Below are 12,554 nucleotides of genomic sequence, written 5' to 3' on the forward strand. Positions count from 1 at the left end.
AGTAATTTTTGAAATTAACGATTCATAAAGAATCTAAATTAATAAAATCAAATTTCTAATATATAAAATTAAGCATTTTTTTTAAGATTTAGAATAAAAGATCCGAGAAATATCCTTCTATTTTATCTATTGTAATATTTTATGTATCTATATGGGCAACGTTTTTTTGGCATATTTTTAAAATTAATTTACCTCAGGCAAGGAACGTTGTCCTGCCATCACCAAAAATTCCAGTACACAGTCCGCTGATCCAGAATCAGAGAGATTCGGCTCAACGACTGGATAGAGCGACTTCAGCTGATCGCCATATATCTGGCTGCTCATCACGCCTTCTCGCGCCTTCATAAAGTTTACATTGCCGCGCAAAGTGTTAATTTCGCCGTTATGAGCCAGCAATCTATGAAGAAATATGAAGAAATATTCTTATATTATATCAGTGCTCGTTCGTTTGCGGTTTCAAAACATTCTGCGAAACTATAATTACTATCTAGAATTTTATTTGTCGTAATAATGAGATAACGAATCGCGACAACTGAAGTAGATATTATCCGCAAAATTTGAAAAATTAAAATTATCACAAATCAATTAATAATTCCGTTTTTTTAAGTGAGTCATTTTATATGTACGTATGTGTGCCTTTGAATTAATTATTTCACTAATTATGACATTTTCTATATAATTATGGAGACGGAGAAATCACATATCAAAAAATTCTTTTAAGAAATTCTTAACATTTACATCATTTACAATGCCAAGTTTAAATATATAAATATTATCTCGCCACCAGTAAAGATGACTAATTTTTCATAAATGAACAATAATAATTTATTATCTTATCCGCGTTTTTTTATCAGACGATTATATAAGCTTACCGTAGAGGATGAGCTCTTTCCCAGCTCGGAAATGTATTCGTGGAGAATCGTGTGTGCACCAATGCCAGATAAGTCTCGAACTTTGGAGACTGATATGAAGAGAAATTTATAACATTACATTAGTTATGATAGTACGTACAATTTTTACACTTTCAGACAAGAATGACGCTCTCCTGGGAAAGATTTCGATAACTTTGGCGCTACGATATGAGCATGTTTGAAGATATTTTGAAAGCTAAGATCGATAGTAAAAATAATAAATTATTAATTCTTTTCGGCAAAGATTTTTATTTAAATTAATTAATTTAAAGTAATTAAATTTAGATTTATCAAAATAATTAAATTATTGAATTTCTTGCAATTTATTTTCAATTTTGTAAATTTATTTTTTTTATTTTTTTTTTTTTTTTTTACGAAAAACATTTTCTATATAAATCATAATGTTCGTGATTTAAAAATAAAAAGCTGTGGAATTTTTTGTTTTGTGTTTCGTTGCAAAGAACTAAAAAATATTTCGAATCTCCAAACTTATCGGAATCGTGTCTTCTCACGAAGAAAATGACATAGAAATAACACTAGCTCACCTTCAAGTCCGTGAAATACGACCATAACTGATCAGCGGTCAACTGTCCTTTGTAGACGACCGTTTTCAGCGACAATGAACAAATGTAGTATCGCAATCCCGGTTGTCGTATTGTATGCGACGATCTCTTCCTCAGCACGAATATCTGAGGAACGATAAAAATATAAGAATGTGATAAATAGAGGTTGATTAAACAAGTATGCGTTTTAACCTTGAAAAAGGCGACTGTTTTGCGACGAATTCGATTTCTATTCTTATAAATTGGCAAAGTCATTTAATGTCACAAATTGTTTAACCTACGATGCGTGATATATAATGTGTGTACTTTTAGATTCACTAGTAATTAAGAGGAACATTAGAAGAAGGCTCTCAAAATAGACGAAAATAGTCGAAAACGAGAAATATAAAAAAAGATATATAAAAATATTAATCAATTAACAGTATATAAAATGTATGTATATTAATAATATATAAAATGTAATAATAATGAAAATATGTGTGTCAATGACGAGATGATGTATCATTATTATCAATATTATTATCACTATTGGTATCATTATTAGTACTAATATAAAACAAATTACCTGCCGTTTAAGCGTTTCCGTATCTTGATCGCCAGTAACAAATACTTGACGCATGTACGGTTCACACTTCTTTGCCACCTGACCAATCTGGGTGTTATCGGTGGGGACATCGCGCCAGCACAATACCTATTACAAATCACGCAATCACGAAAATATACCAGGAGCAGGGCGTGCAAAGAACACGGAATTTAGCTAGAATATTAAAAATAGATTAATAAGTAATACAAACATACTTGCAAATTGCACTCCTCGGCCAGCTTCTCAAACGCGGTCTCCACTTCCTTGTGCGTGTTCTTGTCCAGGAATAAAATACCGGTTGCGTATCGTCCGAACTCGGGCAATATGATATTTTGCTGCTCGCTGCAAAATATAAAAAGTATAATTTAATGAACCTAATTCGTTAATCATTAAAATAAAATTTCTATAGAAGAGGATCTATATATTTTTCCACGATTTATTAATTTTTTTTTGTGAATCAATGATAGGGAAACTAAGTATTTATAAATTTAGAAATCTCCTACAAAACAAAGATTTGTAAAACTATGCCAAGGATTTTTGTGAAATTGAGAATCTGCAGAATGATTACAATTTCAAATATACAAAAAGCAATAGATGCATGATATTAATAAATTTTAGATTTTGTGGAATTGAGAAGTCTCTGTAAGGGTCTACGAGGGTCTGTAAAACGAAGAATTTATACCACGAACGGTTTATGAAATTGACTTTTTAATTATTTGTAAAATATATTTAATATTATATAAAAATCTCAAATAATTATTTTAATTATTCGTAAAATATATTTAATATTATATAAAAAGCTCAAATAAAAAAATACAGCGATATAAAAAAAAATCTTAAACTGCCGATAAAATTAGGAAAAAATATGATACTTGATTTTTGCCATGAAATTATTAATGACATAAATTCTTTGTATTACGCAGAAATTAAATTCGGAGTCAGACAAGCGCCACATCTATAGTTAGGTGTAACACGGACTTTCAATTTGGCTTAAATCCGATGTCCTATAAATATATTGAAAATAACAAACTATACATATACATTTCGGGGCATCTAAGACTCGGTGGTTTCATCGGTGGATGAGACGTATAGTATGTCGATGTGCCGGACTCTCTTACCGAATTTCATTGGCATAGTAATCGTGCGGTATTGCGTAAAGTACACCAGCCCCATCACCAGTGTCGTTATCGCAAGCGCAAGCTCCTCTATGATTCATACGCGCCGACAGTATCTGAGCATCTCGTACAATCTGAAATTCGCACAGATAACGATGACATAAATAAATAAATAAATCATCCAGTGCAAACGAACCGGTCCAACAGCTTTCTTATCTTGTGCGAGCGAACAAAAGATCATGTAATTCACTCATTAACGAATCGTTTATCTTCCTCTTTTCTCTCTTTAAATAGACATATCCCATCAATTTACATTCCCGATTTATCTAATCTTCTCTCTGCTTTAATTAGCGCTTTCAACTATTTTGGGTTTTACAATTTAATTTCAATGTTAAAGATCTCTTTCAAAAAGATAACATGAAATTGAATTTGTTTTAATTTTTATTTCTAAAAAATTTATCTGTATAATTACAATTTATTTGATATAATGTATTTGTTTAATAATTTTGTTGTTATATTATGCATTATTATTACATGTTCTATGATTAGTTTTATTGCTTATTCTTATCTGTGCGATATAAAACAATGTATTAATACATGAACACGCGTATGATAGATTGTAAAGATCAAGTGGAAGATACTTGAGAGATATAGAAGATTTTTTTTCAAATTTTATACTTGAAAGTTATATAAAACTCGAAATCGACTCACTTTATGCGATCGCTTTCCATCAATGGCGACGATAAAACCAACGCCGCAAGCCTCTCGTTCGAGGGTAGGGTCGTAAAGACCTTGCTTCGGAGGCAAGGTCCACGGCTCAGAAGTCATCGTAATTGATTGTAATCTGAAAGACGAGAGAAGAAAAATCCTTATCATACTATTAATCAAGATTTACAGATTAATTTATTATGAATAAAAATAAAAGGAGCTTTCGTAATCTATTCCATCAATGCGTACTATCGTATATATTATAGTATAGACGTCGCAAAATATTAATTCTCGCAATTAATTCTCAATGAATCGATGTACATGGATCGTTGTAATTGTTTGTGATTAACGCTGCCAATATTTAAATAAATAGAAAAGTATATTTAATATTTAATTCAATATAGGCGCATTAAAATTCAATATTTGAACAAAATCGTTTCTCGCCCATCCGATTGCAGAATCGCAATCTCGAAGATTAATTTGTCAGTATATTTGATCATCGGACAGATAGACATCTCGCATGTGAAAAGCTGCATTTAGAGGCCAAGATTGTGAGGATGATTTGGGGGAGAGGAGGAAAGGGGAGAGCCATCGAGGTAATACAGAATATCGTATTGTCGTTATATAAACATACAGTGCGTACAGATACGTGACTTTGTCATCGTCATCATTGTCGTCGTCGTCGTCGTCGTCGTAACGAATCGCAATAATGATCGACGTGTGCAAATAAAACGAAGAAAACGCGCTAAAGAAATCGATATTGCGGCGCATTTCACGTGCTTATCCGATGTACCGAGCATGTAACAGATCGATAGAGGTAGCCAACCGCATTTTGATAGCGTTCTTCATGTTCTTCTTCCTTTATCTGCTTTAGATAATTTTATTCGTGATAATTTTTATTTATAAAATTAATTAAATTTAAGAAAGTAACAAAGCATTTGAAAATCATCTTTTTAAAAATAGATTCCTTCTCTGACGAAAAAATTAAATTAAATTTATTTTTAACTTTCTACAAAGTTTAGTTTAGTTTGTTCTTTTTCCATCGTTAATTTAGATTTGTACCGCGATATTTTTGTTATGGATCTGTTATTATGTAATGGATCACTCGACGATTGTGGAATACTTTATATAATTATAAACAGAACTTAATCTTTAACGTGAATCATAGACTGTTCAAAGTGGAATTTATAAATATTTGTCTTTTCGAGAGACACGTCTCCTCTTTTTTTTTCTAATTTTTTCCCGATATTTTGTTTTAGTTTACACGGAATCTTTCAAGAATCGTTATAATAGATGGTGAGAATTAAAAATTCAATAATCAATGTCTAAACATTTGTACTCGTGCACAATTTTTCACTGAGAAAAAAGTGTTGATTTCATTTATTGTAATTCGATTATTAGAAGAAAATTTGTTTGATTTTACTGACCTTCGAGTTTTCATTCTGGAAAAACACCATGACATACTCGATTATCGTATGAATCTTATCGAATCGATTAAAAGATATAATAATTAAGTCGACAGTAATTGAAATTAACACGCAAAAAGAAATCGAGATAATTTAGAAATCAAGAATGATAAAATGCGTCGTTAAATGATATTTTTGTTTTTAGATAATACAAAAACATACTTCTCCTAAGTCTTCAAAATTATCTTTCTGCATATAAAAATGTTAAAAACAGTTTTCGATTCGAGATTAATATTTACGACATTAATATTTCAATTATTGGGATTAAATTGGTTGTATAAACATTTTATTTAATTTATTTTTCACCGTCAACTCTTAATAATAAGCGATCGTAGCGATTTGTAGTGGTTATAATGGACGTTTTTCAGCAAACGACACAAAGGACACAGTGTATCACTTCATCCTTGTTTGCCGAATGTAAACAAAGATGAAATGATTCACTGTGTTACACTGTGTCCTGTGTCGCTTGCTGAAAAACGCCCAATATTTGAATCTGAAAAAAAAAAATAGAAGAGTATAATTAATGTAGATAATTTCGCAATTACATTAAACATAAATATAATCAATTAAAAGTTGGCACTATTATTTCTCTGTTCAACGGAATCCGTAAATACGTGCTCGTTCGATTCCGCGCAATTTACGATGTTTTTAACAACGAAAGTCGCGTACAATGCTAATGTTGGAAGGAAAATCAGATGTTAAAGAATTTGCGTGCCGATGAATCCGCGAAAAACCTCGTAAGGATTGACCACCTCTGTCGCGAGTGATACTCACGTGCGATAGGAAGAAGTGGAGGAAACGATCGATACGATATATAGGGTGTGTCGTATGAAAGCTATAACGGTATGTGGCGGCTCGGAAGGATGCTGAAGGCTTCCCGAAGATCGATACCAGGATATAGGCAAATCGAGGAGGAGGGGGCCAGAAAGCTTGGAAACTTGCCAAAAATTTTGAAAATCAATATCTAGACAGGCAGTACCATTAAACATTTATTTTCGGCATACCTCAAATATAGAAAATAACATCAAAATATATATATCACGCTCTCTCGACATGCTCGTGTCAGGTGTACAAATAAAAATATTATTACCATATTATCTCTTTCCGGGATTAAGACATAGTAGTAAGATAATGAAAAGTGCAGATTCTCTTTATCTCGCAAATGTTCATATAAATGTATGTCAAACACGTGATAACATTATTATGGGCGACGTTAATGAAGTCTGAAAACTAGAATTATCATTCTTTGATAGATTGCTGTAAAATGTTTCCTTGGCAAAAACTCATTACGCTTAATTATTTCGATTATAATTAATTATATCGCTATTAATACAAGTAATAATTGTATATGTGAAATATAGATCGTAAATCTTAGGGCCTGAATAGGTCGTGAATCTAAAACCTGTTCCCTCTAGTTTGTGTGTGAGCTAGTCAGGATAAGGAATCCATGATGGGAGGGTGCGATGTTCCAAAATTATCCTCGAGCTATTCCGGCCATTTCGAGACCGGAGAAAACGTATTTTCGCGTATTCGCGCTATCATTGGAATTACGTCACAGTTGCAAACTGGAATAGACACACATACGCATGCGAGAAAAATATAATCGCTTTTGCATTGCATTTATTCGCTGCGTAGAAATACCGGACATATTGTAGCAACGAAAATAGTCCGCTTCGCGCCTTCAGGCATGGATTTCTCGATAAATTTAAAGTCGTAATTACGAAAAGCATTCCGTAACATCTTTAAATTATCATAATTGCAGTTGTAGCAAAACAAGAAAGTTGTGAATTAATCGGAGCAGGTTTTAAATGACGCGTAATTAAATTCTTTTTATCTCGAAATTATTTAAAATGTGCGTGAGTTTTTTTATGAAGAGAAAAAATCAATATTTTTTCAGAAAGAGCTTATCAATGAAAACGATTCTCTGAGAATTACTTTCTGGAGAAAAATATTTACTTATTGTATTATATCATCTGAGAATTTGCAATTGAAAAAAGGAAGAAAAAAATACAATTTACTTTTGCATATTTTGTCACAGTAGTAAAAACGATTTCTTAAAATGCATAAGAATGCATGTGTATAACATGTCCCTCGTATTTTAACCTGTTCATTCTCGTTCTGCGACTCGTTCCTCGCTTCGAAGTGGCATAAAAGAGAGAAGTAAAGAAAAAAAAAAGTCTACACGTGTGGGGAAGAACGTTATACGTCAGGACTGGATTTATACAGATACTTATGAGAGCATTGAACACTTGGCGAACAGCGCGTCTGTGTGTACAGGGTGTCTCTGAAAAATATATATCATTCCAATTTATCGTATACAAATTCGAAATGTATTTTTGGAGAATCAATTTTTTTTTTAAATTCTTTCAGCGTGTTTTCCACGAGAAATTTTCTCAACGGCAAACTAAAATTTTTTCGTAGCTGCTTCAAAAGATTTTAAATAAAAATTCTTTTTACGTATTGAATATTATTTTCAACATTTTTAATATTATTGTAAAAATAACTAATAATAAGAATATATTTATTTACTATTCTTGATTCACGTACAATTTATGTATTTGATCTTATGCAAATTGTATTTATATTTTAAATTTCTTACGCTTTTTTTTTTGAGGAACATATAAATATAAAGTTATATATATTTATATTTCAGTACTTTTATTTAAAAAAATAAAATCACAAATTCATAATATTTTGAATCATGTTAGCGCGTATTTTCTCTCTCTCTCTCTCTCTCTCTCTCTCTCTTCGACTTTTGATAAATCTTTCTTAAAAAATAAACGAGTATTTTTCCTATTTCGAAGATCTTATTTGTCTAATAAATTCATAATCATAAAATGCCCTTGAAAATTTAAAAACAATCATATTCCGATTTAATCAATTCTCCATAAGACATCTCCCACTCCCCGACCTTAAAAAAAAATTACTTTGTTTTGACGAACTTGGACGGTTCATATCGCACACGCATACGATACGCATTTTCTTCGCAGTCGACGTGGCGTGCAAGCTCGTCTTACCGTAATCGTATCGGTAGGTTGTTCCAAAAACTGCACGTGTCCTCCTTATGGCCAATTAGCACTATTTCCAGAGGAGACCGTTTCCCGCACGTTGATCAATCGTCGTCAATTTAGTCAATTATCGATCAATCGTCAATCGGCAATGTTATCGGCGCCTACTTTCGTTTACACTCGTATAAAAAACGAGCCAAATGTTTCACAACGATATACACAGTATCCTCTGCGATACCTCGACGCACTCGACAATTCAATTTCTGAACGGAGAATAAATTTAATTCGATTTCGATCGTCGTTTTTCATTAACGATCGTACAAGAAACTCGTCCCGAACCTGCCTGAGGAAGACCGGTAACGGGAGAAGGGTCGGGTTTCGAGTCCTGCGACTAACGACTTCTCTCTATCGCCTCTCGGATATAGTCTCGATTTGATATTCGGCAAGAGTAAGAAAAAAGTCCAACATACGCAGAAACCACCAGGAGTCGAACAGGAACTGAGACGGCGGGCGCTCGGATGTCGGCTAAAAACCGAAAAGCTTCTCCACGCCTCCCGCCCTTCGTCTCCCTCCTGCCCAGACGCGGCTCGTCTCCCCCTCTCCACGCATGACGTCTTTGTCTCATTCCATCATCGACGCGCGCCGTCTCTCCCTTCCCTACCTTCCCCCTCTACGACCTTCTCCCTCCCCGGATTCACGAGTTTAATGCGGCGCTTGCCTCCCCCGACCCCTCGCCCCTGCTGCATCGCGTTCCGAGGCGTCTCGACGAAGTCGAAGCGCCCGAGTCGCGATACGAATCGCAAACGAAGCACCTTTTTGCAAAGCGCAAACGTCTCTTGCGTGAAGATGTTTTGCCCTCCCTCTCTTTTTTTTTTTTTTTTTCTTAAGCGACTTTATTATTCTTCGGAGTATTTAGCTGTAAAATATATTGCGCATAATTTCGAGCGATTCATTACGGATATGCTTCTTCGTATACGATGTACAACTAATGTGACTAAACGTTACAAAACTCGCGACGAATAGCACTAATCACATTAATCGGAGCTTATTAAATTTATTTTTAAAGCTTCACATTTTTCATTCTAGTTTTTACATTTTTTCAGGCATGTTTCGCTTCGAGTTTCGAGGCAAATATTTTTAAAACAAACGCGAAATGTTTTGAAACGATTCGGGCTTGAAGCAATTTTCGTTTTTTTCTCTCTTGCAAATATTTGAAGAATTTGATCTCGTGTACATAATCATTAACATTAATGAAGTTTGAAATATATACATATTAATTATGTTCCTTTCTAGAACTGGCTAGAAGTGGCTTCGGAATAAATATCACATTATATTTGAAATATGATTAATTTATTTTTTTGATTTGTCGTTTCGAGATTTCGGTTTATTTTGAAACACATTGTGTGTTTTGTTTATATTTATCACAATGAAGCGCGATACTTGACATCTTTAGCCAGACGTGTGTGTGTGTGTGAATGTCCTCTATATTTTTAACACAACGATATAGCCTCTTATTCTTGACAGAGTTTATATAATATAATATAATTTAATAATAATTTTATAATATAATATAATTTAAGAATAATATTCATAATACATAATTACAAAATTTTCCAATGATAATTTAATAATCCACAATTTGCACAATGTTATTTATTTCCAGTCGTCAATTCAGGACATAGGGAAATTTGATAATCCGTGTATGGATAATGTACATGTATCGAGAGTTATGTAACGTTTTGTACTGTGAGCATTTGATCGATAAATTCCAATGAACATAGCATAGATGCCGATGTATATAGGTAATGAAAGAAAAAAGATACGTAATGCTCAATAACTTTGATAATTAGCATCTGACGCAGCTGTTACATTTTGCAAAATCAAAGATAAATAAGACTTGTATAAATTCTTCATGAGACTTTAAACAGTCTTATCGATGAATGCGACGCGTTTATTCAGAATTATTTCAAGGCTTTCGTATGCTAATTTAGCGCAACAGGGTATGTAATAAATTTATATTGAAGTTAACTTATATTATTGAGAGTTTAGACACGTATCGCTACTTGGAACAATATCGAGAACTGTCAAAGTTCTTCCTCCTCCCTCCCCATCGTCGTTGTCGTAATTGTATGCTGTCTTTGCGGTTTTCCGTTCTGTCAACAAAATTGCATGAATTGCGAAATATCACTCCTTTGAGAATCTTGCACTCGTTTGACGAGTGGTGTTAATCTCGCGTATCGTGAAAAAATTTGAATTTTTCAGATTATACATATATCTCGCGATAAAATTGCGATAAAAAGAATATCCAGTCCAAGTAAAAAGGGGACTTCTATGTGGATTTATTTATAACGTTTGGTAAATATTGGCGTTTATTACAAGATTTCAAAAATTATTTTCGAAGCAGTAGATTTTATACCATTGTTAGTTAAATAAAAGATTGATGATGTAAATTTCGAGAAATGATAAATGTTCGTCAACTGATGTGTAAACTTTGACAAATTTGACATGAAATAATTTGACACCAAGATATTTAATATTAAAACTTGAAAAATATTATGACGTTCTAAAAGTTATTTTATTTTTAATTAAAAAGAATATCAGCCCCATAATATCAAATTATGCGTCTATCATTAAACATATAGCATATAAAATAAATATTCAACTATTAAAATACGTAAACCAGGAATACCGCAAATAATTCCGAACCTGTCATAAATATGTTAAAAAGCTGCGATAAATTATTGTGTTTATTGATGAAAAAAATATAATCATGTTGGCGATAATAATATTAATAGGGATATTATTAACAGACATTATTAAATCAATTTGTGATTATTCGATGACTATATCGGACGTCGTTTATCCTGCGATGTTGCCACAGTGTAATTAAACCTGTTTAAGAATCATACAGCTATCAAGAAAAACTATCTGTTATTATGAAAGGATTATATTTCGCTCACAGAGAGAGATTATATTCGAAGTAATCTCGGCTGCCTATCACGTATCAAAATGCAAGTGCATTTATTATAGTATATGTGCAATGTGTGTCCTAAATGTACATGCGATAATAATGACTTGCCTACGATAATTTCTCGAGACATCTTGTATAAATTGATTTACCTCGTGTTATCTTCTACCAACTTTTGATTTATTAAATTATCTCGGTAAATAATTAATTTTTTAAAATCTTGTTAAATTGCTCAGTACATAATTCATTTTTTTCTCTGATAATGGAACTTTGATATTGGCAGGATTAATTTTCATTTTTTAGAGATAACGTCTGTCGAATATCGTCGCATGCTATTCGAAGCATACAATCAGCTTCATCATGCGGTTTGACGCAAGATATATACGTGAACTTCACGCGGGATCGATAATGTGATTAACACAGACAAGGATGAAGAATCGCAGAAACGAAGCGAAAGAGAGAGAAGGGGGAAACGAGAACGCGATAGATCGTTAGATTTCACTGCGTAACTGGCATGATAATATTTGCGATAGAAAAAAAAGGAAAAATATAAGTTATCGAACGACTAAGTAAGACTTATAAGCGTAAGCGCATCATTAGATAACGAATAGTTAAAAAATTCGTGATTATTCTATATTTAGAATTATTGCGCGCACATAATGGAAAAAACTGCATAGATATCACGTGCCTCAAAAATGCGGCACGTGCTATCAATTTTTTTCGAAATGAGAATAAATCGTGATATAAAGTAGTGTTGACTACTTTGCATAGAAGAGAAATATAGTAGGAAAGAAAAATACACAACCTTTAGATGGATACATGGAATGTCTTGCGAAAAAATGTCTAGCATCTACGTGTTTTTAGCGAATTTATTGTCGACAAGATCAGATAAATGATAGATCCGAGTCGCCTTGCTCCTGTTCAAAATATTGAAAATCATGGTCAAGATATTTGAGATACTTCGTTCTGATACTGTCATTAAAGAATTATGAAACCTATGAAGTTTAATTATATGAATTTGTATTTTTAAAATTTTTTACTTTTAATCTCTTTTATCAGTTATGTTTTATCTCTTCTATCAGTTAATTTTTATCTCTTCTATTAATTAATTTTATCACTGATTTTTAATCTCATTTAATTAATGGCACATTTTTATACATGGTATATTTCAATGCATAGAATAATGTAGAAAAATAATAGTGTTTTATATAAAAATTGTTATATAAAAATTG

The 12,554-nt window shown here is 32.4% G+C and overlaps 2 protein-coding genes across 7 annotated transcripts in view; one reads left to right on the forward strand and one right to left on the reverse strand.

The window, feature by feature from the left end:
* The window catches only part of Rdgb (retinal degeneration B), a 73,690-nt gene that overhangs the window by 18,346 nt on the left and 42,790 nt on the right, over positions 1 to 12,554 (forward strand). The window lies entirely within an intron of this gene.
* Positions 1 to 12,554, reverse strand: part of LOC145972133 (uncharacterized) — a 33,685-nt gene that overhangs the window by 16,133 nt on the left and 4,998 nt on the right. For 2 of the 5 annotated variants that reach the window (XM_083100423.1, XM_083100424.1), the window contains exons 2-8: positions 3,884 to 4,016; positions 3,176 to 3,306; positions 2,273 to 2,399; positions 2,040 to 2,165; positions 1,457 to 1,600; positions 873 to 961; positions 193 to 397 (exon numbers count right to left, since the gene is read on the reverse strand). In XM_083100423.1, coding sequence (XP_082956549.1) covers positions 193 to 397; positions 873 to 961; positions 1,457 to 1,600; positions 2,040 to 2,165; positions 2,273 to 2,399; positions 3,176 to 3,306; positions 3,884 to 4,000 — 939 coding nt within the window. In that variant the 5' untranslated portion in view covers positions 4,001 to 4,016. Of the gene's footprint in view, positions 1 to 192; positions 398 to 872; positions 962 to 1,456; positions 1,601 to 2,039; positions 2,166 to 2,272; positions 2,400 to 3,175; positions 3,307 to 3,883; positions 4,017 to 8,273; positions 8,330 to 8,363; positions 8,995 to 12,554 lie in introns of those variants that run through there. The other 3 variants (XM_083100420.1, XM_083100422.1, XM_083100421.1) reach the window with 3 other exon arrangements.

This window comes from Camponotus vicinus, unplaced genomic scaffold (assembly GCF_025532165.1).
Source record: "Camponotus vicinus isolate PSW18456_S1 unplaced genomic scaffold, iyCamVici1.0 SCAF_5, whole genome shotgun sequence".
NCBI classification, from domain to species: domain Eukaryota; kingdom Metazoa; phylum Arthropoda; class Insecta; order Hymenoptera; family Formicidae; genus Camponotus; species Camponotus vicinus.